The sequence below is a fragment of the Rissa tridactyla genome, chromosome 4 (assembly GCF_028500815.1).
Source record: "Rissa tridactyla isolate bRisTri1 chromosome 4, bRisTri1.patW.cur.20221130, whole genome shotgun sequence".
Lineage (NCBI taxonomy): Eukaryota > Metazoa > Chordata > Aves > Charadriiformes > Laridae > Rissa > Rissa tridactyla.
The window spans coordinates 40,361,761-40,387,063 of record NC_071469.1 but is presented as its reverse complement, the minus strand read 5'-3'; the positions used below and the strand labels follow the sequence as shown (position 1 = coordinate 40,387,063).

The 25,303-nt window shown below is 39.3% G+C and overlaps 1 protein-coding gene across 7 annotated transcripts in view; it reads right to left on the bottom strand.

Moving 5' to 3' along the window:
• RAD51B (RAD51 paralog B) overlaps positions 1-23,946 on the bottom strand; it is a 419,926-nt gene extending 395,980 nt beyond the window's left edge. For 6 of the 7 annotated variants that reach the window (XR_008466383.1, XR_008466384.1, XM_054201146.1 and 3 more), the window contains exons 1-7: positions 23,645-23,946; positions 21,991-22,084; positions 21,074-21,187; positions 17,679-17,795; positions 10,894-11,030; positions 5,123-5,242; positions 3,873-4,056 (exon numbers count right to left, since the gene is read on the bottom strand). Coding sequence is in view for 5 of the 7 variants with exons in the window: in XM_054201146.1 (XP_054057121.1) it covers positions 3,873-4,056; positions 5,123-5,242; positions 10,894-11,030; positions 17,679-17,795; positions 21,074-21,187; positions 21,991-22,074 (756 nt within the window). In the remaining 2 variants the exon portion in view is untranslated. The remainder of the gene's footprint in view (positions 1-3,872; positions 4,057-5,122; positions 5,243-10,893; positions 11,031-17,678; positions 17,796-21,073; positions 21,188-21,990; positions 22,085-23,644) is intronic. The other variant, XM_054201144.1, reaches the window with a different exon arrangement.
• Positions 23,947-25,303: the final 1,357 nt, after the last annotated feature.

The window sequence follows — 25,303 nt, the reverse complement described above, 5'->3', positions numbered from 1 at the left end:
TTTATAAGCTAAACAGTTAAATCCCAAGAACAATTCTAGTCATATTGGGTTTTAGTTTTAGCTCTTCACTGAAACGGAGACATCATTTCTCTCAACCAGCACGAACACTAAACTACTTTTACTGAATAACACTTACTAATAATAGTTTGCTTATTAATATGGAAGAAGAAAGAAAATCCAAAGTAATTTGTTTTCTATTCTTTCTAAGAAGGCTAAGGAAGTCAGGAACTAGACAGGAAACATCTAGAACTGATTACTGCTGCTTAAATATGTAATCTGGTAGAGAGCATCAACACGCATTGTAACAGAAAACATTTAGATCCAAATGTTCTCAAGTACAGCATGCTCTAAAACAGATATATGTAATGTAAACTTTTCATACAGCTTTACATATTCACTAGATTTCAAAAACAAAGGGCTTTTTGTTTGATTTATAGTCAAACTATCCTTCTCAGTTTCTAGCAGTCACTTTTGATCTGACTGCCTATTTTCAAACAAACCTGGGAGAAAAAAAAGTAGGTTTTGATCGCAGCTATGTGCAGGGAAGGGGAAAAAGGGACACTACTACATAGTGCCCCACAGAGGAAATGCTTCAGTGACTGTTCAGTCATCAGCAGGGCTACCAGGTGGCCCGTCATTAGACCACAAGCAATCCAAACCCTGTGCTGCCCCTTGCCCTGGAAGCATTTAAAGAGCCTGGGATGGAACCGGGTTTACTGCTAACTTAGGCAGAAGGGACCAAAAAAGGAAATTGGGCATCATATTTCACTTTTCAAGAAACAACTTATGTTTTACTAATCCATACATAAGAAAAAAAAAAAGCTTTGTATTTCTTTGTATTTTACAAACAAAAAATTCAAAAACGCTTAAGTCAAGCAAAAATTTACAATCACAGATTTTCACTTGCTTCATTCAGTGACCAAGATGGTGCCATCCAATGAACGTGTTTAATATTTTTTTTCTCATCTCAAAAGATGGATTAAGGTTTAATTTACTACACATCATTTAAATTTTACAGTGAGGATGGCAAGCACTACTTTCCAATGAGCATCTGTACATTGTTCACGGACACAATACGAGTGCTTTCTGAACAGTAATGAACCTATCCTCACAGCATCCTCACAACTAACAGCTCTGTTATTCCCATTTTACAAACTGAAAACAGAGGCACAGAGAGGTTACTAAACAATGAGCATCAGTTTTCAGGCAGATAAGGTCAGCTTTTTTTTTTTTTTTTTTTTTTTTTTTTTTTTTGAGTACTTCATATGATGTAGAGCTACTTGGGTTTGAAACAGCTCCCTTTCAGTTTGGCAAAAGCTATGAATGCTAGTCACTTTCGCTCTTCAAACTTGATATCCTGACATCATGAGCACACAATTATAAACAGCTAGAGAGTTTATAATGCCAACAGAAAGAACTGCATTAAACTCATTTGAACTCCGGCATAACATGGTAGCACAGGGTTTTCCCAAATTTAATCTTATTTGAACCCATTTCCTTTTTAGGAAATGGGAAAAAGAGCCCATTTAAAAATACTCAGTGACAAGAAGCTATTTATGTTTAGTAAGGCATTCCAATGATTAATTAGTCCAGTAAGAACACACCCCTTTATTTGAAGTCTGAACTTGCTTAATTCAGCTTCCAACCACAGAACTGTGGTATACCTTTGTCAGCTGAAAAGGAGGTTGCTTTTATCAAATACCTCTTCCTCAAGTAGGTACATACTGACTAATGAAGAGACCCTTAACATTTCCTTAGCTAAGCTAAACCAAGTAAGCACCTTACATCTTAATTACTGAGACCGCTCTCCCCTTCTCCCAGTCATTTTCTGGGCTATTCTCTGGAAGCTGATTTTTCACCATCCTCCCTGGCCTGTTAACACCAGATGTACTGCTCCAGTAACAGTTACAGCCAACTAGATAATTCACAACCTCCTTCTTTCTGATTCCCTTGCTCAACTAACTCAAAGTTTTTCACATGACTTTCAGCTACAGCCAAAAGGATTGCCTTCAAGTTCCACTCCTATCATCAACTCCAAATCTTTTTCAGCGTCTCAGACTGGGTCCCCCTACTCCATGCCCAACTCAATATTTACCTGCACTAATTCTGGCATGAAATAAACGTTACCTATTGTTTAATGTGTCCAATTTATTAGTGATTGAAATCACTTTCCATCCTTACTAATGTTCTTTTAGTCCCAAATTTATATTTATGATTTTCTGGGTAAGTAAAAACAACTGGAATAATTCCAACACAGTTATTTATAATTAGAACCTCAGATATTCTGTAACCTGAAGTAGCAGAGGTTAATGCAGTGTATGCAACAGTAGACTTATCTCTAGTACACACCAACACTCGCAGGTGCATAACACAAGCTGCTGCTGGATTTTACATGTTACTCATACACAGCCCTGCCTAGTGATCTGTGTTTGCAAGAACCCAAATCTCTAGCCAAGGCCATCCTAGAATTCTTAGCTAATAGCAGTAACTAGAGTTTATTTTGTAAAATAAAATTTAACAAATCTTTAAAATACTCCAGAACCAACCCACAAGCAATGTGCGTTAAAGATAATGATAAATGAAAATATAGTTGGATTTCCATTGAATAAATTGATAAACCTAATTAATAGGTGCTTTAAAAATATACAAGCTTTCAATCTGTTTATTACACAGATCTTCAAAGATTTTATTTAAAAGGTAAATATCTCATCAACCAATTCATAAAGACAGAGCTGTGCCCAGAGCAGAAGTTCCTGCACAAAATTCCAGAACTCCTGACCAAAGAGTTCACAGTGAGAAACAAGGACAGCACCACCACACCAGGTATCACAAATGCCTCAAAGCATTAACATAATGGAAACCTTTAAACCTTCGAGCTTTATTTTCTTCTTATGTAGGATGAATTAGGATGCTATCTTTTATACCTGAACTTTAAAGGCACTTACACAGGGTTTAATCTTCTCCATCAAAAGCCTTCACAAATTATACGGCAGAAGAAAAACCACTCCTCTTAAGTCAGCCAGTTCCAACCTCTGACATGTATACTTCTGGTACGATAGCTGCTGTGACAGGAGCATCAGAAGGAAACGGCCCCACCAGTCTTACTCAAGTTCTTGCCACAGTTTCTCTCTTACACCGGAGTGATGAGTAGGCTACCCATACTCAGAAATACTTCCAAGAGTTGAGTCTCACTGACATCTTCTGACTTGATATGATCCTTGGTGGATCATATAATGAGGGAACACACACACACACACTTACACATCTTACGTCTTCTACAGCATTTTTGAACCAGTTCCACCCAGTCCCTGCACTGATTGTCCGTGTCTTCCTTGCATTTTACAGGTAAACCCACAGACAAGGATTTGCTGAGCTGTTACCTTCCCTTCTGCATTAATTAGCGTACATTATCAGTCACAAAAGGAATTTATGCTGCTCCAGAGTATAAGGCCTTTTGAGATTCTATAATCTTAAGTAGAAGGGACAGGCAGAAAAAGATCTTCACCTAGTCAGGGTACGAACTAGTTAGAGTAAGCATTGCATTAGAAGGGAACTATCAGGGTAAGCAATATTTAGTGGCAGCAAAATAAAATATGAGATTTAAGAAAAAAAAAATAGAAATACGGCTGGAAAATCTTGTAAACCCCTATTTGAAGTACTAAATTAAAAAAAAAATTAAAAAAACCCCAACAAAATACTCCAAGCAGAACAGTTTCTATTCGCCCACTTCCCAACTATTTTCCAGCTGGTACCTGCTTGAAGATTCCTGCTAGAAGCTTTTTCTGGTTTCCATCTTCTTGTCATTTTCATTCTTCCAGATTTTATTACTTGGTACTGTAAGGCAAAAACTTAAGAAAGGAGGAAGAACTTACTGGTATTGAGAACTCCTCTGCCAAATACTTCAACACTGATGCTCCTCTAGTCAAAAAGTTACTTCTCTCTGCCAGGTTGCCTTGGAGTTTTGTGTCAAACTCCTTTCTGACAACTGAAGCAACAGAGTCAATTATTATGAGTTTAACTTTCTTTGAAATAATTTCTTCTTCCAAAGACATAATCCTAAAAGAGAAAAAAAAAATAAAAAAAACTCAGACATTGATAACATTATTTAGAACCATTTTATAACCCTGAAATTGTTTAAATAAAAGGTTTACTTTAATTAGCTGAAAGTTAACCCCTCTTTTTCCCCACCTCACACTAACATCTGCATGTATTGAAGAGATTTGGAAAGGAATCTCAGGCTCCAGTTGACCACATAAGCCAAGGCAGGACCTCTCCAAAAGAGAGTTTTGGAAGAACCTCTCGTTAGCAACTCTATGCTGTACAACCCCTGAATGGCAGGCAGCAAGTTTAGTGGACATTGAAACTGTGCCTTTTTGCTCACAGTAGCAGCGTCCCATTGCCAGCACCAGAATCCTTGGTGTCTATATATGCAGAAGGTCAAATCCATTTCCGTATACCTCCAAAGACAGTATGCCAAACCTACCCCATTGATAATACTCTACTAGCTGTTCTTTGATAAAGCCGAACTAGAAGAAGCTATTCTTAGAATAATTCTCTCACTAACATAAAATACACAAGATGATGCTAAAATATAACTTAATTCATTTTCATTGCAAAATGTGTTCACAAATTAAGTTAACAACATGACAATACAACACTGCCAACAACAGCATTCAGGCTGATGACTGTGAAATGACTCCTCCTTCCCACTGCTGGAGGGGTCCCAGTCTTCCCAGAAGTAAACTGCATTTTGGAGGAGAAAACTCCTATTTCATGGAAAACCTAACTCTTACACTATGGTCTCTCCATAATCAAAGACAAGATAAGACCTGTCACATGAAGCCCTTGAAAGGCTTACAGGGATCAGATCATATTGAAATTGTCTACTAGGAATTAGTGGATCACATCAAGTGGATGTGTATTAGTCACGTGCTATAAAATGAGAAGAGCAGCGTCAGTCTTTCTGTAGCGATTTTCCTTTGTTGGAGACCATGCTGTTATCATCATGAAAAAGCCCCAAACAAATGAATTATTCTTCATAAAACTTTGATATAAAACAAATATTGATACAGAAAATCCAGTCAAAATGGTCTTTATTTTTTTAAACTCTGGAAAAGGATACCTGCTCAGTACACTGCCACAGGTCAGCTCTCGATACAGGTGAATGCTACGGGTCATGCAGAACAGCTTTTCATCTGAGTCAAAATAAGTAGGGAATCTGTTTCCTGCTATCTCAATCAACCTATCAAAAAACCAGAAGGCATAACAATGAAACAGGAATAATGTGGGATAATAAGGCATCAAGTATTCACAACGCAAATCTCTGAATAATAAGCAGATATCAAATAATACTGGAAATCTTTTTCAAAGGAGAAGCATACTTTAGGAGTCAGAGTGAAATACTAGAAGTCAGAGCAGCGAGGTTCTCTTCCCAGTGACGCCAGAGTCAGTGGAACACTGGCAAAAGACATAATGTGTCTGTACGCAAAGAAACAGCGTATATCCTATGGAAAGAAACTGCAAAGTTTATAGTTACTGAATGCAAAGTTCTTTGAGTTTTATACAAGAGGTTCCACTCAATGGCCAAGCATTCTCCTATTTTAGTTATTATATCTAAATATTATTTTCATTTAAACAAATGTACTCGCCAACTCAAACCATCTTCCCTTCCACCTTTATCATGCAGAGAAATCATAAAGTGGACCTTGTGTCACCACAGAAATTTAACAAGCTGATAACAAACAGACCTGTTACAAGGTCCAGCCAACATGGAAGCAAGACTGTAAACAACATAGCCCAGTTCAACTGCAAGTATTTATACAAGCAGTACATGTATGGAAAATATGCCCGCCATAGTGGGAATCTTTTCACATATAATCTCTCCTTAAAAACAAGAACAAGGTCATTTGGATGGGAGAATTCTTCACTGAAACCATTTCCACTGTGCCAGTTACCTCTTTTTAAAAAGGGCTTATAAAATCTTAAGAAAATATACTTTTTGGAACATAGCAAAAAAAAAAAAACTGCGTTGTGTCACAAAGTGACTGAGGCTCCAGTTGCCAGGCAGCTACAACCGAACATCCATCCATTCAGATAGCACAAGTACAACTGGCGTGGCTTGAAATAATGAAATAACTAAACAGCTTAAGTGTCTGCTTCACTGATAGAACTGAATGTGGGATTCCATGATTAAATGTTCTCCATTACCTTATTAGCAAATTCATGACTCTTCAAAACTTTGAATTATAATTGTAAAGCATACCACTGTTTATTATTGGACTAGACTAAGGAAGCATATCAGATAACTGGTGATAACACCAAAAGAAGTCAGAGGAAGTTGGGTATTTATTATTTGTTGTGAAAATATTTTTATATTCAGAAACTATGCTTTGAAAAAACCTCTTGCACAGATGTAAAACTAAACAATTTACTGATAAGAGGCCAACATTTTCAGTTAAATGAGATTTTATACATAAAATCATTGAGGACTCTTCGGAAGTCAGTGGAATGACGTTCCACCCCTCTGAACACAAGGCAATTTTATCTAGGTTCTTAAATAAATGATCCAAGAATTCAACTTGGAAACTCATAGTTACAGTCCAAGCACTGTAATTTTTTATACAATGAAGATTTTGGTTTTTTAATAACAGAAAATATTTAATTGTATTTTAAGCAGACATATTCCACTGCTTATAGCTTGAGAAGAGTGGCATCTAGTGGATGATACCTGTGGGCACGACTTACTAGTTATGTTTTTTTATTTAGGCCCTTTCCATTAAAACCCAAAACATTAAAGCTATTTTAGAACAATTGTTTTAAATCATTTTTATTGGGTTTAAAAACAGAACCACTAAGTTTGAATGTTAACATACCTATCCAGAGCAAGCAATTTCATGACAATAGCCTGAATCTCACTCATTAGATATCACTTATTATATTTAAACTTGTCCTGCAGAACTTCCAGGAAGAGAATCTTGTCTTTGCATTTGCATAATTAATCATGCAGACCATTTGGGCAACAGTGATCTGTCATTCAATGGTCTGCATGAAATGAGATTTCAGTACCCTTCCTAATGGGCATGCATATCACAAAGACCATCATTACACAGACTGACTTAAAATGACACACCTCATCTTGCTGAGATCACAGTACAATTCAGAGAGCTCCGTGGAGTTTCAAAGTTCTTTAGGATCTAAACACTGTTTGTCACAGTGAGACCAAAAGCTGCACAGAACATGTTCTCTGCAATCAGGGTGGAAGCCCATGGGGTGGAAAATCCCTGTTTGTTCTAAGCTTTGGTTCACAGAAATTTCTATCCAGTGTTTTTCACAAGCAGTAAGTATGGCTAGAGAGAAAAGCAAACAAAATTATTTTCAGACTTTCTAAATAAGTCTGGTATGTTTTCAGTTAATAGCTGGCTAGAGCTGAATTGAGTTGCTACAAATCTGATTATAACAATTTTGATTTCCAGATTTACTATGGCCATTCCATCCACCTGTCCTAGTGTCCACGTTCTGACAAAGCTGAATGAGAGACACTATCTGCACTATTACAGCTTTTTCTTACACAAGAGAAAAACATATAAACTACAGAAAACAGTGGCATATCTTACAAGACCAGCCTCAATTCTGACCACTCTTCTCAGCATTGCTATTAGATTCAACTAAACTGTCATGTCAGAGAGTAATAAGGCCATGAAAGTTTGTGGAAGCAAAAAGCTCCTTGCCCTGAAGAAAGACCTGCCAGGCAGAACGACAAAAGAGAAGTGCCTTTTAGCAAAAGAAAAAAAATTAGACAGCTTTATGCAGTATCTTTCTAGAAGCAGCATGGCATTACAGCCAGTATGACAGCTACAACTTAGCAACTCTCAGCCCTAAAAAGAAGCAGGGACATAAACACTTTTTCCAGGCTTTCTGATAGAGACTTCTGAGTTTTAAATAAAAATAGTGCCAGCTAAAAATCTCCATTAACCCCTCTAAAATAAGTTTATTAAATGAATATTTGCCCTCTTATCTGAAGTGTTTAGAACAACAACAAAACAAAAATCTCTTCTACTTGCCATCTATTAATAATACAGGATTATAGAATTGTAAGAAAATTCAATTCAGGTTAGAAAGAGAACTCAGGAGATCTCCAGGCCGACATCCTGTTCAAAGTAGGGCCAGCTACAAAGTCAGAACAAGTTACTCAAGGCTTTATCTAGTCCTATTTTGAAAGCCTCCAAAGGATGGAGGCAGCACAACCTCTGGGCAACCTTTTCCAATTCCTGAATGTCCCTATGCTGAAAAAGCTTCTCCATGTAGCAGTACAGAGTGGATTTCAAAGTACGCCCGCTGTCTCCCTGCCGTGCATCACTGTGCCATCTTCTTGATTGGCCTCCTCATGGGTACAGGAAGGCTGCTGTTAGATCCCCCCAAAACCTTCTCTCTTCTGGACTGAGCAAGCCCTCAGTCTCTCCACAAAGGGCAAGCGCTCCAGCTCCCAACCATCTTGGTAGTTCCCAGCTAAAGTCCCTGCAGTTTGTCATGCATTTCTCAAACCGAGAACCAAAAATCGGACACAGGATCTAGATGTAGTCTAACAGGTACCCAGTAGAAGGGGATAATCACTTCCCTCACTCTGCTGGTGCTGCTCCTTAGAGGTTGCAACACAGAAAGTGTAAGATATAGGTTGTCTTCTGAATTGTGTTTAACTATCATTTTCAACCAAGCAATACTAAATATGATTTAATACATAAATATTCTCATCCTTACTAATAACGTTATTTTTACCACATTTCCTTTCTACATCCTACTCTATTTTCAGGAGTTTCATTTTCACGTTACTGTTTTCACGAACATTTTCACGTTCACATTTTCACTGTTTTTCTTTTCTTTAGCACTCACTTTTAAACAACAAGTCTTAACTCACCTGTTAGGTACTACCCTTTTCTACTACCTACACTTCAGTGATCTGAAATAAAATTTAAATGGTATGTAAGAAGGGAACACCATACTTTACAGAGACATTACTTGAAGCTTTTTTTAGAATTACAGAATCACAGAATAGGGTTGGAAGGGACCATTAAAGGTCATCTAGTCCAACTTCCCCTACAGTGAGCAGGGACATCTTCAACTAGAACTTGTTGCTCAGAGCCCTGTCCAACCTGACCTTGAATGTTTCCAGGGATGGGGCATCTACCACCTCTCTGGGAAACCTGTTCCAGGGTTTCACCACCCTCATGGTAAAAAACTTTCTTCCTTTTATCTAGTCTAAACCTTCCCTCTTTCAGTTTAAAGCCATTACCCCTTGTTCTATCACAACAAGCCCTGCTAAAAAGTTTGACCCCATCTTTCCTGTAGACGCCCTTTAAGTACTGAAAGGCCACAATAAGGTCTCCCCAGAGTCTCCTCTTCTCCAGGCTGAACAACCCCAACTCTCTCAGCCTGTCCTCACAAGAGAGATGTTCCAGCCCTCTGATCATCTTTCTGGCCCTTCTCTGGACCCACTTCAAGAGGTCCGTGTCTTTCCTGAGCTGAGGGCCCCAGAGCAGGATGCAGTACTCCAAGTGGGGTCTCATGAGAGCGCAGTAGAGGGTAAGAATCACCTTCCTCAACCTGCTGGCTGCGCTTCTTTTGATGCAGCCCATGATACAGTAGGCCTTCTGGGCAGCGAACAACATTGCCAGCTCATGTCGAGCTTTTCATCCACCAGTACCCCTAAAGTCTTTCTGGGCAGGGCTGCTCTCAATCCTTTCATCCCCCAGCCTGTATTGATAGGGGAATTCTTTGATATATTACACTTATGGTTTAAAGTAAATCAAACTTTTGTGAAATTAACTTGACAAAGACAGGGTTAGAAACCACATCTGTGATACTTTCAAATAATTAAACAATACAAATACATTTGCTTTGATACTCCAGATTCAGGCCATGGGTACGTCATCTGAAATATATAAGTTATTTCAATGAACCTTTTTCTAACCATTTTTCTAAACAAATAAGGATGAGACTACTGTATTTCTTGTCCTCCCCCAGACTCTTAATAACTTTTGACTCATGAATTCCAAGCAACACTGACAAAGGAATAGACATCTCAAAACCATCAAACTCCTTGTGGTTTAGAAAAATTAGTAGCCAAGTAAAGTAAGTTAGAGCTACCATTAATGGCATATTGCAAAATTATTTCAACAGCTAATCAGTCAGTTAACATGGGAAGAGCGGAAACCAACATGCACATACATCTATAACTCTCAACTAGTTACAGCATATAGTGTTTCCTGTCCATTCAGCCGTTAGAAGATACTGTAAGTGCATCGCTGAGCAGTTTCGGTCATATGGGCAAACCAGGAGATATTAGAGGAACCAGAGATGTTACAGAGGTAAGGGAATATTGTACTGCATGGCCACTAAGGATATAGGAGAGATGCAAGTTTACTGCAGAAGGAAATCAGAAGTGCAGAAGAAGGGCTGAGGGCCCCACCCAGCAACAATAGGACAGAAATCTGAAGGAAAACTGGCTGTGTCAGTCCTACTGTTCACAGAAAAAAATTCCATTTCCTTTCTACTCAAAACGCTGAGCCTTTACATCCTCAAAACCTTCCTGCTAACTCCACAAACTAAACTGCAAAGAAAGATTTCAGGTATAGGACTGTTAAGACCATTTATAAATTAGTGAGTGCGCCACCCACCTAATCATACCACAATTTGAATCTGCAACATCATACACATTCTATTAAAATTAATTTCATCATCTATGGAATAACTGCATATATCAGATGAATGCTTAGTAACTACCATAGGTATTTATTTTATCAATGCTTAATTATTGTTCAGAAAATAATTGAAGGCTCCAAGATAAAAGGTGCTAAAAAGGTTGAAAGTGTGAATTTTAGAATTTTGCATCTTTCTTACCTTTCAGCACTGAACGCAGACTCTGTGTCAATGTATATAACAGCCCCATCAAGTCCTCCCATGCTCGCAGGTAGTGTAGCCAGAACACTCATCATAATACAAAATTGAGTTTTGCCACAACCTGGTGGGCTAGTTAGCTGGAAGAAAAAGATTAGTAACATAAACAAGAGATGTCACATTCATTTCACCCTAATTCTACTTTTAACTAAGACCCATCAGCCAGAACTCCTCAAGTTCTGCTCTTCCAGCTACCAAAAGAGACAGCCACAAAAAGATAGAATGCAGCCCACAAAAAGCAACTTGCAGTTACTCTTGGATCTGTGCCTTGCAGTCAAACTCATCCACTGACGAATAAACAGTTCTTCAGACACAGCATTATGCTTGTACTTTATTTCTTTGACATCCTTTGTTACCTCTCATATGTGAGGTCTCCTACTCTCCCCTTCCTCTTACAAGATCTTCCCTAGAGTCACACCTAGTTCTCTTCCATCTCCTTCCCTATGCTACCTTCTAAAACAGAGCAGAAGATTCACAGTTGACATTCACATGACATCAATTGCCTTTAGAGCTGAAAGCAAAGTCCAGAGCTAATGAGTTCACAGATGTAAATGACTGCTTAGGAGCCATCATTACCTTGGTTAAAACCAGGTCTTTCTTGGAAATCACACGGATGACAACTTATATTTTGTAAAGACTGAACGTTCAATATGAATCACTCATATATAAGACAGATTTTTATCTGCCCCAGAGATTACATTCTGCTATGTAGCACGTGTTTTGCCATTCGTGTTAACTCCCTAGTACCATATTTCAACATGAATACCATTTAATGATCCAGTCAAGCTTGCCAATTTTAAGCTTTCACCTGTGCTTACTGAAAGCCTACTGCGGTTACTCAGTATTCAGAAAGACCACATTGAACTTGTGTGAAATGGTTCCAGTATGATTTTGATCCAAGAGAAAAACCACAAGGATCAAAAGTATACATTGTTTGATGAGATCCCCAGTTTGAGGGCAAGATTTTTCTACTAGAGATGGCAGTGTGCTGTTCTTTATCCACTGCAGATCTTGCAGAGATTGCAAATGAATGCTGGGCTCTGTGTTCAGATAAAATATGTTCATTACTACTACAGTGGGTCTTTAAATACAATATCACATTCGCTGCTTCTGGGATGGAGATGATGACATTTTAAATACTAAGAGGGCAGAAAAATAGCAAATACAAAGTTGAAGTGATGTTAGGCACTAAACACAGGATGATGGATTCACTCTGATGCTAGTAGAGACTGAAAAATAACGCAAGATAAAAATAAGCCTCTCCAGGAAGGTTAAACTGCAAAGTCAACCATACCTCTCTTCAAAACACACACTACTGCCAAAACAAAGGCTGAAATACAGAGTTGTTGTTTTAAATTACAAAAAGAAACCTTACAACAGACTCTCAAAATTAAACTGTTTTTTAAGCCTAAATGCACAATAGGGTTTTTTTTAAGTACAAACACTCTTTCACCACAAGATACTATAGTATCGCTCTACTTTCATTTTAAGCAGCAGTAATACGACTTGCAGCACAGAAAATTTGCACGGAAACACTGAGGGACTGCATTAGCTACAGTTACACATTAGCTACTGTTAACAGTTGGTTAAAATCCCTTAAATCACTTCTGTTTTTAAACAAGGCCTGAAAACCAAGCCATATCAGTCAATCTACTTCAAGCTTTAATGCAAGAGAAGCATTAGATGATTTTTGATTTAGAAGCACACACTGCATTTAGTGAATTACAGATCATATTTATGGATCAGTCATATTTACGCAATTATCTGTCCTCCATCCATTGTACTTAAATTACAAAATATCGTATCAACAATAGCTGCCAGGTTTTAATATGAACCCAAATTATATATAAAAATTGCAGGGGCAATACACATTCCTTAGACTGTGATAGCCAAGGAATCTCACCAGCTGTTTCATGTTAAAAAGAAGACTTGAAATGAATGAGGGGAGGGCATCAATCCAGTTATTAAATTAAAATGTTTGGACAACTATGAGGAGACCTCATAAAAACATTTGTAGTTTCAGCCTTGCCTGGGAGGTGCACTGGAACCAGCATTTATTTCAGTGGCTGATGCAGGAGCTAATTCAGCAGAGATGCTGTAAAAATGTCTGAGGAAATGAGCATCATACCAGAGAAAGACAGGGAATCTTGCAATACAATCTAGTACAAGAAAGTACGCTAATGGAGGAACAGAGAATTTCTATTCCCAAAGACAACAATACTTCATCTTTTATCAGCATTCCTTCAAATGGAATTAAAATGGGATTTTTAATAATCCACAGTAAACAATTTTAAAGAACTACCACATTTTATTGTAATTACCACTGGAGTTCAGCAAGTGTTCTGACAATCTTAGTTTTAAAAAAAAAAAACAACCCACTAAAAGGACTCTAAAATAATTTAAATCAAATGTCTGCAAAAAGTTTGATTAGTTTGTTCTACTCTAAATTTTCTCTGAAAAAAATCATCAAGTCCACCCAGATAGAAATGTGAAGACTACAATTTCTAATTTATCTCCCCCTAATAAAACATACTTTTATTTTTCAATAAGCTATGTATTATTTTCTCTGGCACATCTGTAGGGTTTGGATGAAGTCACAAGGAGCTAATTCTTCTTCAGCTACCAGGGGATTAAACTCCTCAATATTCACAAAGTCATTACTTTAATTTTTCCTCAGAGGAGTTAGCCAAAAGCTCTGACATCTGACCACAAAATTTCAGCTATGATTTAATTTCCAACTTAAAACCTAATAGTGGTTTGGGAAAAAATGGTCCGAGACAGTGTAACACAAATCAAATCCCTCTGGCACTCAAAAAGCAAGCAGCTTTGGCTGTAGAAGATACCACCACAAGTCTGAACGCGGTGGCTCATGTACTCAAATTCCAAGTTTCCAACCACCCACACTGCTGGGTAAGGTAACAGGAAGACAACGATTTAGCCACACCAGTCAGGAAGTAAATGCTGCGCACAGCATACTTTTGAAGAGAACTTGTCTCAGAATATCTGCCTAATAACAAAAATACTAAAGGGCAATCTGCTGGTCAGCTATGCTCCAGTAAGTTGCAAAAGAGCAAATTAAAATTACAAAGTTCCAAACTCACTTGAATCCAAAAAGAACATGACCTGAAAGCGTTCGCAAGCTGCTGTACAGCATCAAAGCGGCAGCAGCAGCAGACACTTGATAGCTTTCTACTAAAATTTCATCTAACAATCAGGCTGAAGAACACTTGCAGTGCTGACAACCTTTGAAACTACTTCAGATCTCATGACTCTTGCAAAAGTGCTTTTGAAAATCTCCAGAAACAGGCTTTAAATGCGAAACTCAGTTTCTGCATAGTTAATTGTTCTCTGTCTCTACGTTTGCTGAGAAACCCCTAATACATGCCACTTTACACAGCTAGGACCTAAAATGCAAATAAAAAGCTATACACTTTTTTTTTTAGACACTCTAATCTCTTAAGTGACTCATCTGATTTCTGGAGTCTACCTAGTTCTCTCTACAATATTTTTGATTAAAATTATTATGCATCAGTATTGTCAATCCAGCGTGAGGTTGCAACCAGATCAAGCCACTGGTGGATATAGTGCTTGCAGTTCTGGTCTCCTCCACTAGATGTCTTGTACAGACTTCAACATCTCAAAGTCACTTGGTGAGATCACCTATTGACTATAACTGCATTAGGCAGGTCCTGTATTTTTAACCAAACTATGTTTGAATAAAAAAAAAAAAAACAAACCTCAACATTCAAAAGCTTTTTTCCAGAAGAAAACTTAAATTTCAACACATTTCCTGGCATAGTGCTTTTCATTTACAGTCAGATAAAAGTTCAGCCTATCATTGAATATATTCATTTCCCACAAGTACCTTTAAATATATTGATATATATGGAGTATGGCTATTCTTAGAGTTTAGCAACAGTATCCCCGATTTTCTCATATCTAAAGAAATAAATGTTTTAAGGAAACATAAATAAAAAAATTAAAATCGAGTATTGTGGTAATCAACAAAACTGAGAAGGATTTCAAAATACATAGCTCTGGAAAATTAAGCATTAGCATTAATTTCCTGAAGTGCATTATTTTATGCTGTCTTGGGAAGATTATATTTGACATCCATGTTTTGATATCAACTGCTTGCAGAACTTCCTTTCAAATAATAAAAAAATTTTAAAAAACCCACAAAACTTAGTAGTCAAAGTTTGGCTGAAGTACAGTAAAACTCCCAGCATGTCAACAACTGCTTTTCCTGGATCTCCCCCTGGAGCAATGCCAAGAACATGATAATCAGCAACCTTAGAAGTCTATCAGTGCTCCAGAGCCATTCTATCTGGTCTTCAGGGAAGAATCCATCAGATAGACTGCACTGATAGCTGAATTATAGCTATGCTTAGGATGAGGAAAAAAAAGCAAACATTCACAATATTGTTATCAGCAGCCTTGTAAATTAACTGTATGGCTCTTCCTACCCAAAAAGATCACATTCGCTTATTTTTTTAATTAGGAAAAAAATACTTCAGGATCCCTAATGCAAATTTCACGCTCCGGCCATCTTTTACTTAAAATTGCCAAGCCATAGGACGGGGGACAAAGTAGACTTGGTTATCTGCACTGACCTATAGAAGGGTGACATCCTTTTTTTTGGGCACCACTCATGAGGCAGTCACAGGCTCAAGGACATGTTAAAGTCAGCATATCACAAGAAGAGACACATCTCTATTCTACTTTTCTACTATCTGTGCAGCAGTGGCTCTACATTTCAACTAAAGAAGCACAATTCAGAAGTTTAAGCAGCAAGCAAACAGCCATTCTGTATCTCCACTGAGGAAATGTTGGTGGACCGGGTGGAAATCCTGGAAAACCAGATCCTAGCCACGAGCAAGCATCATTTCTTTTCAAACACGGACTGTGTTATTTCGCCACTTGACTGCATGAATAATATCCAAAAGAGGTCAAACTACACCTAGTGTGGCCAGCGCTTTGGTGAGAAAAATATTTTTAGGAACGAAAAACTCATCTCCTGCTGAAGGTACTATCCTTCAACAGCAGAATAGTTACAATCTCAGGACCCTGCATATCCCACTGCTACTTATAAAAACAGTTCTTTCTCCTTCAATGAAAAAGAATTTAGCAAGTCTTTTCTCCCAGAATTTGAAGACTAGCAGTACTAATCCTAAGGTTAAATTCTTCCAATTCAATTTTATTATAGTAAATTGGTAACAAAGCTAGGACTAAATATGAAGAAAATAATTCTGACAGATCAATGTAAATTCATGGATGTGTTCTTAAACATTTTTATGAAGACCTGAATTATGTATATTCCTGTAAATCATACATAAAAAGAAATGCTCAGAATCTTCAAAAAGTAATATCCCCTACAGCAGTCTAAACTCAGTGTTGCTTAAATGCTAATACGTTTTAAGTCACTATCAGATTTCATAAGTGATTTCTATCTGAGATCAAAACCAATCTAGTTTGACTATAGGGTATGGAAAAAACCCTATTATCCTCATAGTAAGATTTTCCCAAACTTCTCACTTCTACTCCTTTACTGTGGCAACTTGCCACAGCAGACAAAGAAAAGCACTTGGTAAGGACTGTTAAAGTGTTTAAGGAAAAAAAAAATGGTTTCAACCTGTCTAAATTCAGAGCATGAGGCACATTATATATTTTTTCCACTCATTTCAAGGGCACAGCTGAACTCAGAACTTTACTTTAAGAAGCAAAGTATGGCCACATAGCATAAAACCAAGGTCCATCTAGCTCTGGATTCTGTATCTACCAAAGGACAACAACAGATGGCTGGGGCAATAACATAAGAACAAGGCACACATATATTGATACTCCCTCCAATATATATACATTTCCTCATCTCCATTTATAGCTCAGCAAATTCCTAAGACAGAGATTGCATCTGTCTATTTTTATAATACTCAATGATTCCTATGAACATCCACACAAATCCTTTCTTTCCAGATCATAGAAACTATGCAAACTGTTATGACTTTCTGCAAGGCCATAGAGAAATCCATGTACTAGAAGATTAAGCATTCCCTTGTTCTTAAAAGAAAATTCTAAGCAAAAACATAGCAGTGCATCCAAAAGCCAGAGTGTGACAGAGTTATAGATAGACAGATATGCAATTTGTAGTATGGCAATGTATGCACATATAATACAGGCCTTAATTACACTCTCTTTATAAAAGAATGCATTACATATTTATTGCATAAATTAGTCACATTTATATATAAAAGCTCTGTAAAGTCATTCTCATGACTATATGCTTCACATTTTTGTCCTAATTGCTTATTGTACCTTCATAAAAACTAATAACTTGGTAAAGTCCAAGTGAGTCAGTATTAAAAGGACAGACTCGTGATTTAGCACCTTGTGTTCTGACCATGAAACCACACTGCAACTTCCCCACTGTAAAATCCAGCCAACAATTCTCCCAAATTTCCTGGGAAAATTTTCACTTTTTTTAAACAAAAGTGGGGTCACCAGATTTTTTAATTGCTTCATTTTCTTACTTACCTGACATGCTGGGGGGAAGAAAAAAAAAAGCCCACCCAAAAAATGTGCAGCCTCTACCAATTAAAAAAAAAACACACTTCTGATCCAAATTTTTTATATATTTTGTGTTTAAAGCACCTGACACAATCCAGTCCAATCTATCTGTGACTTTTGACTTCTAGGTGTGCAATTGCAGTAAAATATGTGAAACAAGTTACCTCTGTGAGGGATCCACAGGGTACTCCACCATGCAAGACTTTATCCAAACTATGCAGCGTCGTGGATAAAAAGGCTGAAGAGGGATTGACGGAGTTCCTCAGTTTCATTTCATAAGCCTACAAAAGGAGGGGAAAAAAGCAAAAGAAAACACACAAATCAGAAAATTACTTTTTTTTTTGTTAATGGAAATAGCAAGCTTCTCGCATTTGCTTTCATCAACCCGGAATGACTTAACACATGCCAATGAACAAAGTATTCTTACCTTCAGCTATAGTCCTCCCTTAGCTCATCACCCTTCCTCACATTTATATCCCATTTATAGCTCACAGAGTAGATTTAAAATTTTACAGTATCTCCCTCACCACAATATTTAATTATAACAAGCCTTAAATAATGTTTCAAAGGTTTTCTCTACTCCTATTCAACAAGGCTCGCTTTCAACCCATAAAACTCCAACTTTTAAATAAGGAAACACTGTATGTATGGTTAGTGACCAATGCAGAAGACTCACGTGAAACCTAAAACCAAGGACTCCCTTGCCAATGTTCATTACCAATTTGAAATTACCTGGGTTCAAGAAAAGGTTTGATAAAAATTCCCAAGTCTTTGAGCAAGCCTGGGCTGAACCTGCAGCCATTAATAATTTTCCACTTTTGTGAGGAAGACTAGTCAAGACAACATGACAGATACAGAACTGAAAATAGTTGAAATTCTAGTTCCTCCACTGACTAGAGGAACTGGCCCAAGATCAGAATTCTAGTTTGTAAGAATTATTTTCATTTAGGGAATCAATTTAAACCAGACAAAGAAGAAACAGCAAAACAGAAATGGTGATAGGGCAATGCCATAACATGATGTTTCCAAAAGAAACAGGTCTTGCTCGCACCTTGTGGACCCCTGCTAAAACTGACACGTCTCAACCACTGGGCATCCTGAACATCAGAAGTCTGATTTTAAAAGGAACAGTCCAAGATCTAATGGTTGTTGCTCTAGTTATAGTTAAGAGTTCCCAGAGGTTTCAGGGTCCTCGCCCAACAACCGAGATTCTTGAAGCCCTGTCACAGTATACCACCATAACCTGCTATGATTGACCACTCCAGAAAACCTGATTTTCTCTATGCCTGAGAGAAATACGGGCATCAGATTTATCCCAGCCTTAAGACAGTCTTCTGGGAGTATGGCGTACTATGGAAGCAACATCCACAGGAATCATCAATAACTAACTAAATAGCTACACCATTGAATCCCAGATGGTTTAGTCCACACTTGTTGGGCCAACGAGTGTGCATTTTTTGCTGAAGTTGACCAGAAAAATTTCCAGCTAGTTCAACCAACAGGTTAAGATAAGATAGCTTGTGCTTTCCTTTTTTATGCTACCGTTCTTTCCTATGTTATGACAGGTAGCATATCAGAATAACGATTTGAAATTCATTCAGACCTTCTCTGTTCTTCAGTACTATTGAGGAGAAATACAGATAAAATAGCTTTCAAGACACACGACAGGCCAATACAAAAAATCAATTAATTTTACCTCACTCATATGGGATCAGAGTTTTTGCTCAGATTCACTTTAAGAGTGAATACATATACTGATGAAGAAGGATTTGCAACATAATTTAATCATTTTTTTTAAGCTCTGACAGGACTTGAACCCTGTAGACTGGAAACAAACCCTGTAGACCATGGAAACAAACAATATTCTAGTCTAGCTTTCCTACCCAGTGATTTCAGTATTTATCCCACAAAATTATGGTTGAACCAGACTGTCTTTCAGTAAAATAAAAATATTAAAAATTCAGTTGTTAAATCAGAGTTCAAGTGAATTAATCTTTTCCAATGGTAACTTATGTTAGTTTCTAAAGATTTTCTTATTGCTTCCCATTTCAGGGATTTATTTTTTAATTTATCTTCCAGACACTGGATCTTGTTCAGCTAGACTCTAGAGACCTCTAACATAATTATCTTTTTCTACTCAGTGTATAATGTGATCAAGTTACCCCTTAACTAGCTTCCTCTCTGATAAGCTCAGTAGGCTTCACTCTGTACTTCATACTGCGAGCCAGGTTTTCCAGAAATTAAGAATTTTACTGTGTATCTTGGCATACTCTTAAGTTTTGCTGCCAGTGCTTTCAACGACTATCTGAACAATATTTTCCCCTTATTTATAATTCCTACTATCTAATTTTTTATTTTTTATTTACTCAAAGATATTGTCAAACTTTCTTACTACATCAGTCATGATGTTACATCAGTCACTCTGACCTCAAAGTCCATTTGAAGTCCTGTGTTTGCAAAGATTCAATCCACAACCCCTGAAAATAGCCAACACCATCTGCTTCTGGAAGTACAGCTCTGTATCATATGTGTTTACGTATTTGGTCATCTATCAGCTGTCTCTGTATTAACAGTCCTTGACAACTGCTGTCTGACAAACTTCACTATCTGCCAAGCTTCTTGGCAAAGATTTTATTCCAGAAATTTGACTGAATAGTGATGCATGGATGACAGGCAAAAGCCAATGCTAGAACTCTACTTAAAACTTTCATCTGTATTCAATTTATTGATGATTATTAACAGCTATTGATGGAAAACTAGGAATTAGCTAGCTTTTAATCCATTCATATAAGGCATATTAATTCTGCATATCACTAACTGTAACACAGTATTTTTGTGAACTTAAAGTTTCACAGAGTTACTGCTACACCTACTATGCCAATTACACATAATAAACTTTGACATGGCTTATTTTTTTCAGGAAAAAAAGCAGGCTGCATTGACACAAGTCAGAACTGTCCATGTCCTCTCTATTCTAAACAAGACACTATTTTTGACATCTTTTCACCTGAATTCAAAAAAAGAAAATGAAATCTAGCCACTGCATTGCAGCTAACATCTGTTTCCTTCTTGCACTCTCCCCAGTTAGGCTACCTGTAGCCTAAACCACACTACAGCTCATTTACACGGATGGAAAAAATCCTCGAGAAATTATTTTCAGGATCACTTCACTTCTTGGCACCAATTTCATCTAAAAACAATTTATACTGAAATTCTTATTCTTTGCTTGTACTAAACAATGCCTTTTTTTCTTTTAGTTGCAGAGTCCAAACTAGAAGCAATTTTTACATGCTTGATTGCAAGAGAGAGTGCCGTATTTCCCTATTGCACTCAGAACCAATTCTGCAAACCTGAACAATCTCTTGAGGCTATAATACCTAACAAAAGTCACTGCATCAAAATAAAGTACCTCAGAGATCTAAATTTAAAAATAAAGGTATTATTTCATTGTGCAATCAAACTGAGACATCAGAAAGCTCCCAGGTAAAAACATGAGTGACATTGTTTAGCTTTTTCACAGATACTGTATGAAAAACAGAATCAACACAAGCATACTTACTGTCTGCATTTTGGGAGCACAAGCCCGGCTGACTTTACAAAGAAGCTTCTGTACATCATAGTAGCTCTGTCCCGTCACTTTCATTAGCTCCAAGAAGGAAAGACACAAAAAGTCCTGAAAAATGACGGAACAGTTCAGAGAGCTCAAGCTAGAAATTCAAGACTGGGGACTAACTTGATGCAATTTATATACACCTAGTACACATTCTACAGGTTTACCAACTGTGCCACGCTATTATGCTATACCTCTCCTACCTTGCTCTTATACCAGTATAATAAAGGAGATTGTATTTATATTTTAAAGGACGTGGAGTCAAAGGATAAATCATTCAAGAACTGTGTGATGGAATTGCAACAAGGTAACACCTTTTTGCCCAGAAAAGTCTCTACTAACTAAAAAAAACATTCAAATTACATCATGTCTTCTAGATTGCAGTCCTAGGGGTAGAGCCGGTATTTATCACGCATAGTACTGAAATATGTAGGGCCTCTTGGCTCTCTTTGGGTGAGCATTCATAACAACTTCAGAACATACTGCTGAATCAACCCATGACTGATACTGTAACATCACAGTATGTTCACACACTAGATTATGTAATATAAATGTGCTTTTGTGAAATGGATGTTTTACTTCATAGCAGTAGTAGCTGCACACCCCTGCTAACATAAAGCATCTTCAGGTTCTTTAGAAGGGAAGGTAGTAAGTACATACACGTTCAAACGTTTTAGTTAGGCATCCATCCCTTTAAAGCTAGTTTTCACAGGGCAGCAGGCCAGATGGAGCCTGAAATGCCTCCTACTTTATAGAAAGTAAAGCTCCCTGTAAATTAAACTACAAAAAAGTAAACAATACATGTGTTAAAACACACACACTCCCCAAAAAAACCCACCCCCACGAACATAAAACAATCCTTTCACCTGACAGGTAGTGATCTGATGGCGACTCAGCCTTTCACACAGCTCCTGAGACAACTTTGCTCTCCTTAGTTTCTTAGCAGCCATGCTTCCCAGCCTACAGGGTAAACAAATAAAAAAATTTTTGAAAGATGCTTGGAATACAATTATGCAGACAATTACACTCTCTCCTTACTAAAGGACAGGAAGTGTGCACATGTGTGTATGTATATATATACATAATTTAATATGATATAGGCTTCCCATATAAGTCCATGTCACATTAAATTACATTACCACTCTGAAAGCAGTTATGTAAAATTCCATCTCCTCATATTTGACCATGTATAAGATCGTTCCAGTAAGAACAGAAGAGTCAGCAATGCTTATAGGCCAGAGGTTTCTGGGACATAAGAAAGCTGCAAATTACTCAGTGGTGAACTGAACGAGAACTCCACATGCTACACTGCACTAGAAAGAAATGTTTATCTTTGGATGACTAAACACGAACAGCAGAGTAATCACAGTAAGTATTTAACCCTCGAACACATACTGCTAGAACACAACACTCAGTTCTGGTGATCTAGGATTCGTGACAGATGTTCAAAGTGTAGGAAGGCCCCAGGAAGACTGAAGAGCTGGAAACATCGTTTAGCATGCAAGACTCAAGATAGTCAGACCCATCTCATAACATTCTATGTAACAATTTATGAAACAAACACAGTTAATAAAAAGTTCTTTAATTTCACCAACAGTGTAAAAGAAACCAGAGGCCAAAGCTAAGCATAGGAAGAGAACTACAGTGTAAATATTATTTTATTCTAAAAGCAAACAGAAATACCATTGGACCAAAGCAGCAACAATTGTGGTATATTCAGTCACTTAAGCAAGTTGTGTTTATTGAGACTGAGACTCCTGCTTAAAGCGTAGCTGATTATTTTAGGTAGGCCTTAAGAATATTTTCTTAAGCAGGTAAAATTATACTATCACTACGAATACTTCTCCCCCTAGCCCTCAGCTATTTACATTTGTCCCTTTTTTATTTTATCATTCCATTCTACTGAACAAAACCCCAGAGGGTGGTATTGAGCTCGGTACAATCTAAAGCACGCATGTTTTCCTCACCTATATGTATGTTCGAGTCATATTATTGGGAAATACTCCTAGCATTTATTTAGCCAGAAGTTTAGGCAATAAGGTTTGTAAATAACGTGAAATTGCTACAACGTCTGCAGATGCACAGGCCTCCGCACCTCCACGAGATGGAAACTTTATTGCCCCCTCTCCAAAACCCTCTTTAGAGGGTGGGGGGACGGGGAGGGGGGGAAAACCAAGCATGTGAGGAGCTCGGTGTCCTTCCCAGCCACCAGCTCCATGTCCGCCAACCACCAGGGCTCACGCAAACCGCTCTGCCCCCAGCGCTACGGAGGACGCCGCTTTGGCGCCTGCCCCTGCAGCTGAACACAAGCCGAGGCGCGGCCTCCGGTAGCCGATGCCGTCAGTGAAGCGATCGCAGCGGCTGCCCGCGGCCCTTCCGGGGTCCCGGGAGGGGCGGGGGGGCGCACAAAGGACACCGGTGAGGGGACAACCACAGAGATGTACCGGCACGGACCTACGGCAGGTGCTGGTGAAGGACCTGGGCATTATCCCCTCGCCTCAAATGAGAAAATGAACTTACGGCCCCAAGACCTGAGGGACAGCAGGGGCTGCGCGGCGCCGCGCAGGTGACTCAGGCGCCGGCCCGCCCCATCGCTCCGGGACCCGGGGCTGCGCCCGCAGCCGGAGCGCTAGCACGGTCCTCGCCGCCGGCACCCGAAACCTCGCTCCCGCCGCAAACCAGCCTCGTCCCCGCAGCTGCAGGGGGCTCCCGCCGGGCCGGGCCGAACCCGCCCGCCCGCGTAGGAAGGAGGCAACGGAGCCACCGGCGCCCCTGAGAACTTTTTCAAAGCCTCCCCGCGGCGGGCCCGACGGGGCGGGCAAGGCCTGCACTCGCGATTGGCTCCGCTCCCGCCAATCCCCCGCGCCCGTGAAGGCCGGTGGCGCGCAGTGCGTGCCGGGAGCGGTGGCTCCCAGGGGAGGCGGGAGCCGTCCTGTCATGGCGGGTGGGGTCGGCCGCGGCCCTCGCGGCCTAGGGAGGGCCCTGCGGCCGCCTCCGCAGCCGGGGGGCCGCCCCGGGCAGCGCCCTTCCAGCTCTGGGAGCAAGGAAGGGCCGAGGGGTTGTTCAGTGTTTATCCCCGCTCGTAAACGTGAGCGCTTCCCCGGAGGTGGGAGGCGCCGGGCCAGGCTGTGGGGGTGCAGTAAGCGTGCTCCAGGCAGGGAGACCTCGGTGCGGGCGTGCCCGGGGTTTGCCTTTCACAGTGCTTCCGTGCTTCTCCCTAGGAATTCCTACCGTCCTCTGCACATAAAACATCTACAAAACTTGAAAGTCTTCAGCATCCGTTCATTTTTTTGGGGTAAACGCTATTGGAATGCTGATTCTTGTCTTCAGATTGAGGGCTTACAGACATCTGGTCAGTTGCCAGCTCTGGGATAAATGCCTTCTGACTCAAGAAGCTATTACCCTGTAACATAAATGTAACAGGGAGAATCAGTCATCGAACATGACTGATGTGACTTTATTAATGTCTGTAGGGTGTGTTTTCCAACTTACTCTAGCTTATCATAGAATCATAGAATGATGCAGTTTGGAAGGGACCTTAAAGATCATCTAGTTCCAAACCACTGCCCTGGGCAGGGACACCTCCCACCAGACCAGGCTGCTCAAAGCCTCATCCACCCTGGCCTTGAACACTTCCAGGGATGGGGCATCCACAACATCTCTGGGCAACTTGTTCCAGTGCCTCACCACCCCCACAGTAAAGAATTTCTTCCTAATATCCAACCTAAATCTCCCCTCCTTCAGTTTGAAACTGTTAACCCTTGTCCTATCATAACACTCCCTGATAAAGAGTCCCTCCCCATCCTTCCTGTAGGCCGCCTTTAGGTACTGGAAGGCTTCTATAAGGTCTCCCCGGAGCCTTCTCTTCTCCAGGCTGAACAACCTCAACTCCTTCAGCCTGTCCTCATAGCAGAGGTGCTCCAGCCCTCTGATCATCTTCATGGCCCTCCGCTGGACCCCTTCCAATGGGTCTGTGTCCTTTTTATATTATGTTGCATGCCCCAGAGCTGGATGCAGTACTCCAGGTGGGGTCTCACCAGAGCAGACTAGAGGGGCAGAATCACCTCCCTCGACCTGCTGGCCACACTTCTTTTGATGCAGCCCAGGATACAGTTGGCTTTCTGGGCTGCAAGCACACATTGCCGGCTCATGTTGAGCTTCTCGTCCACTGGCACCCCC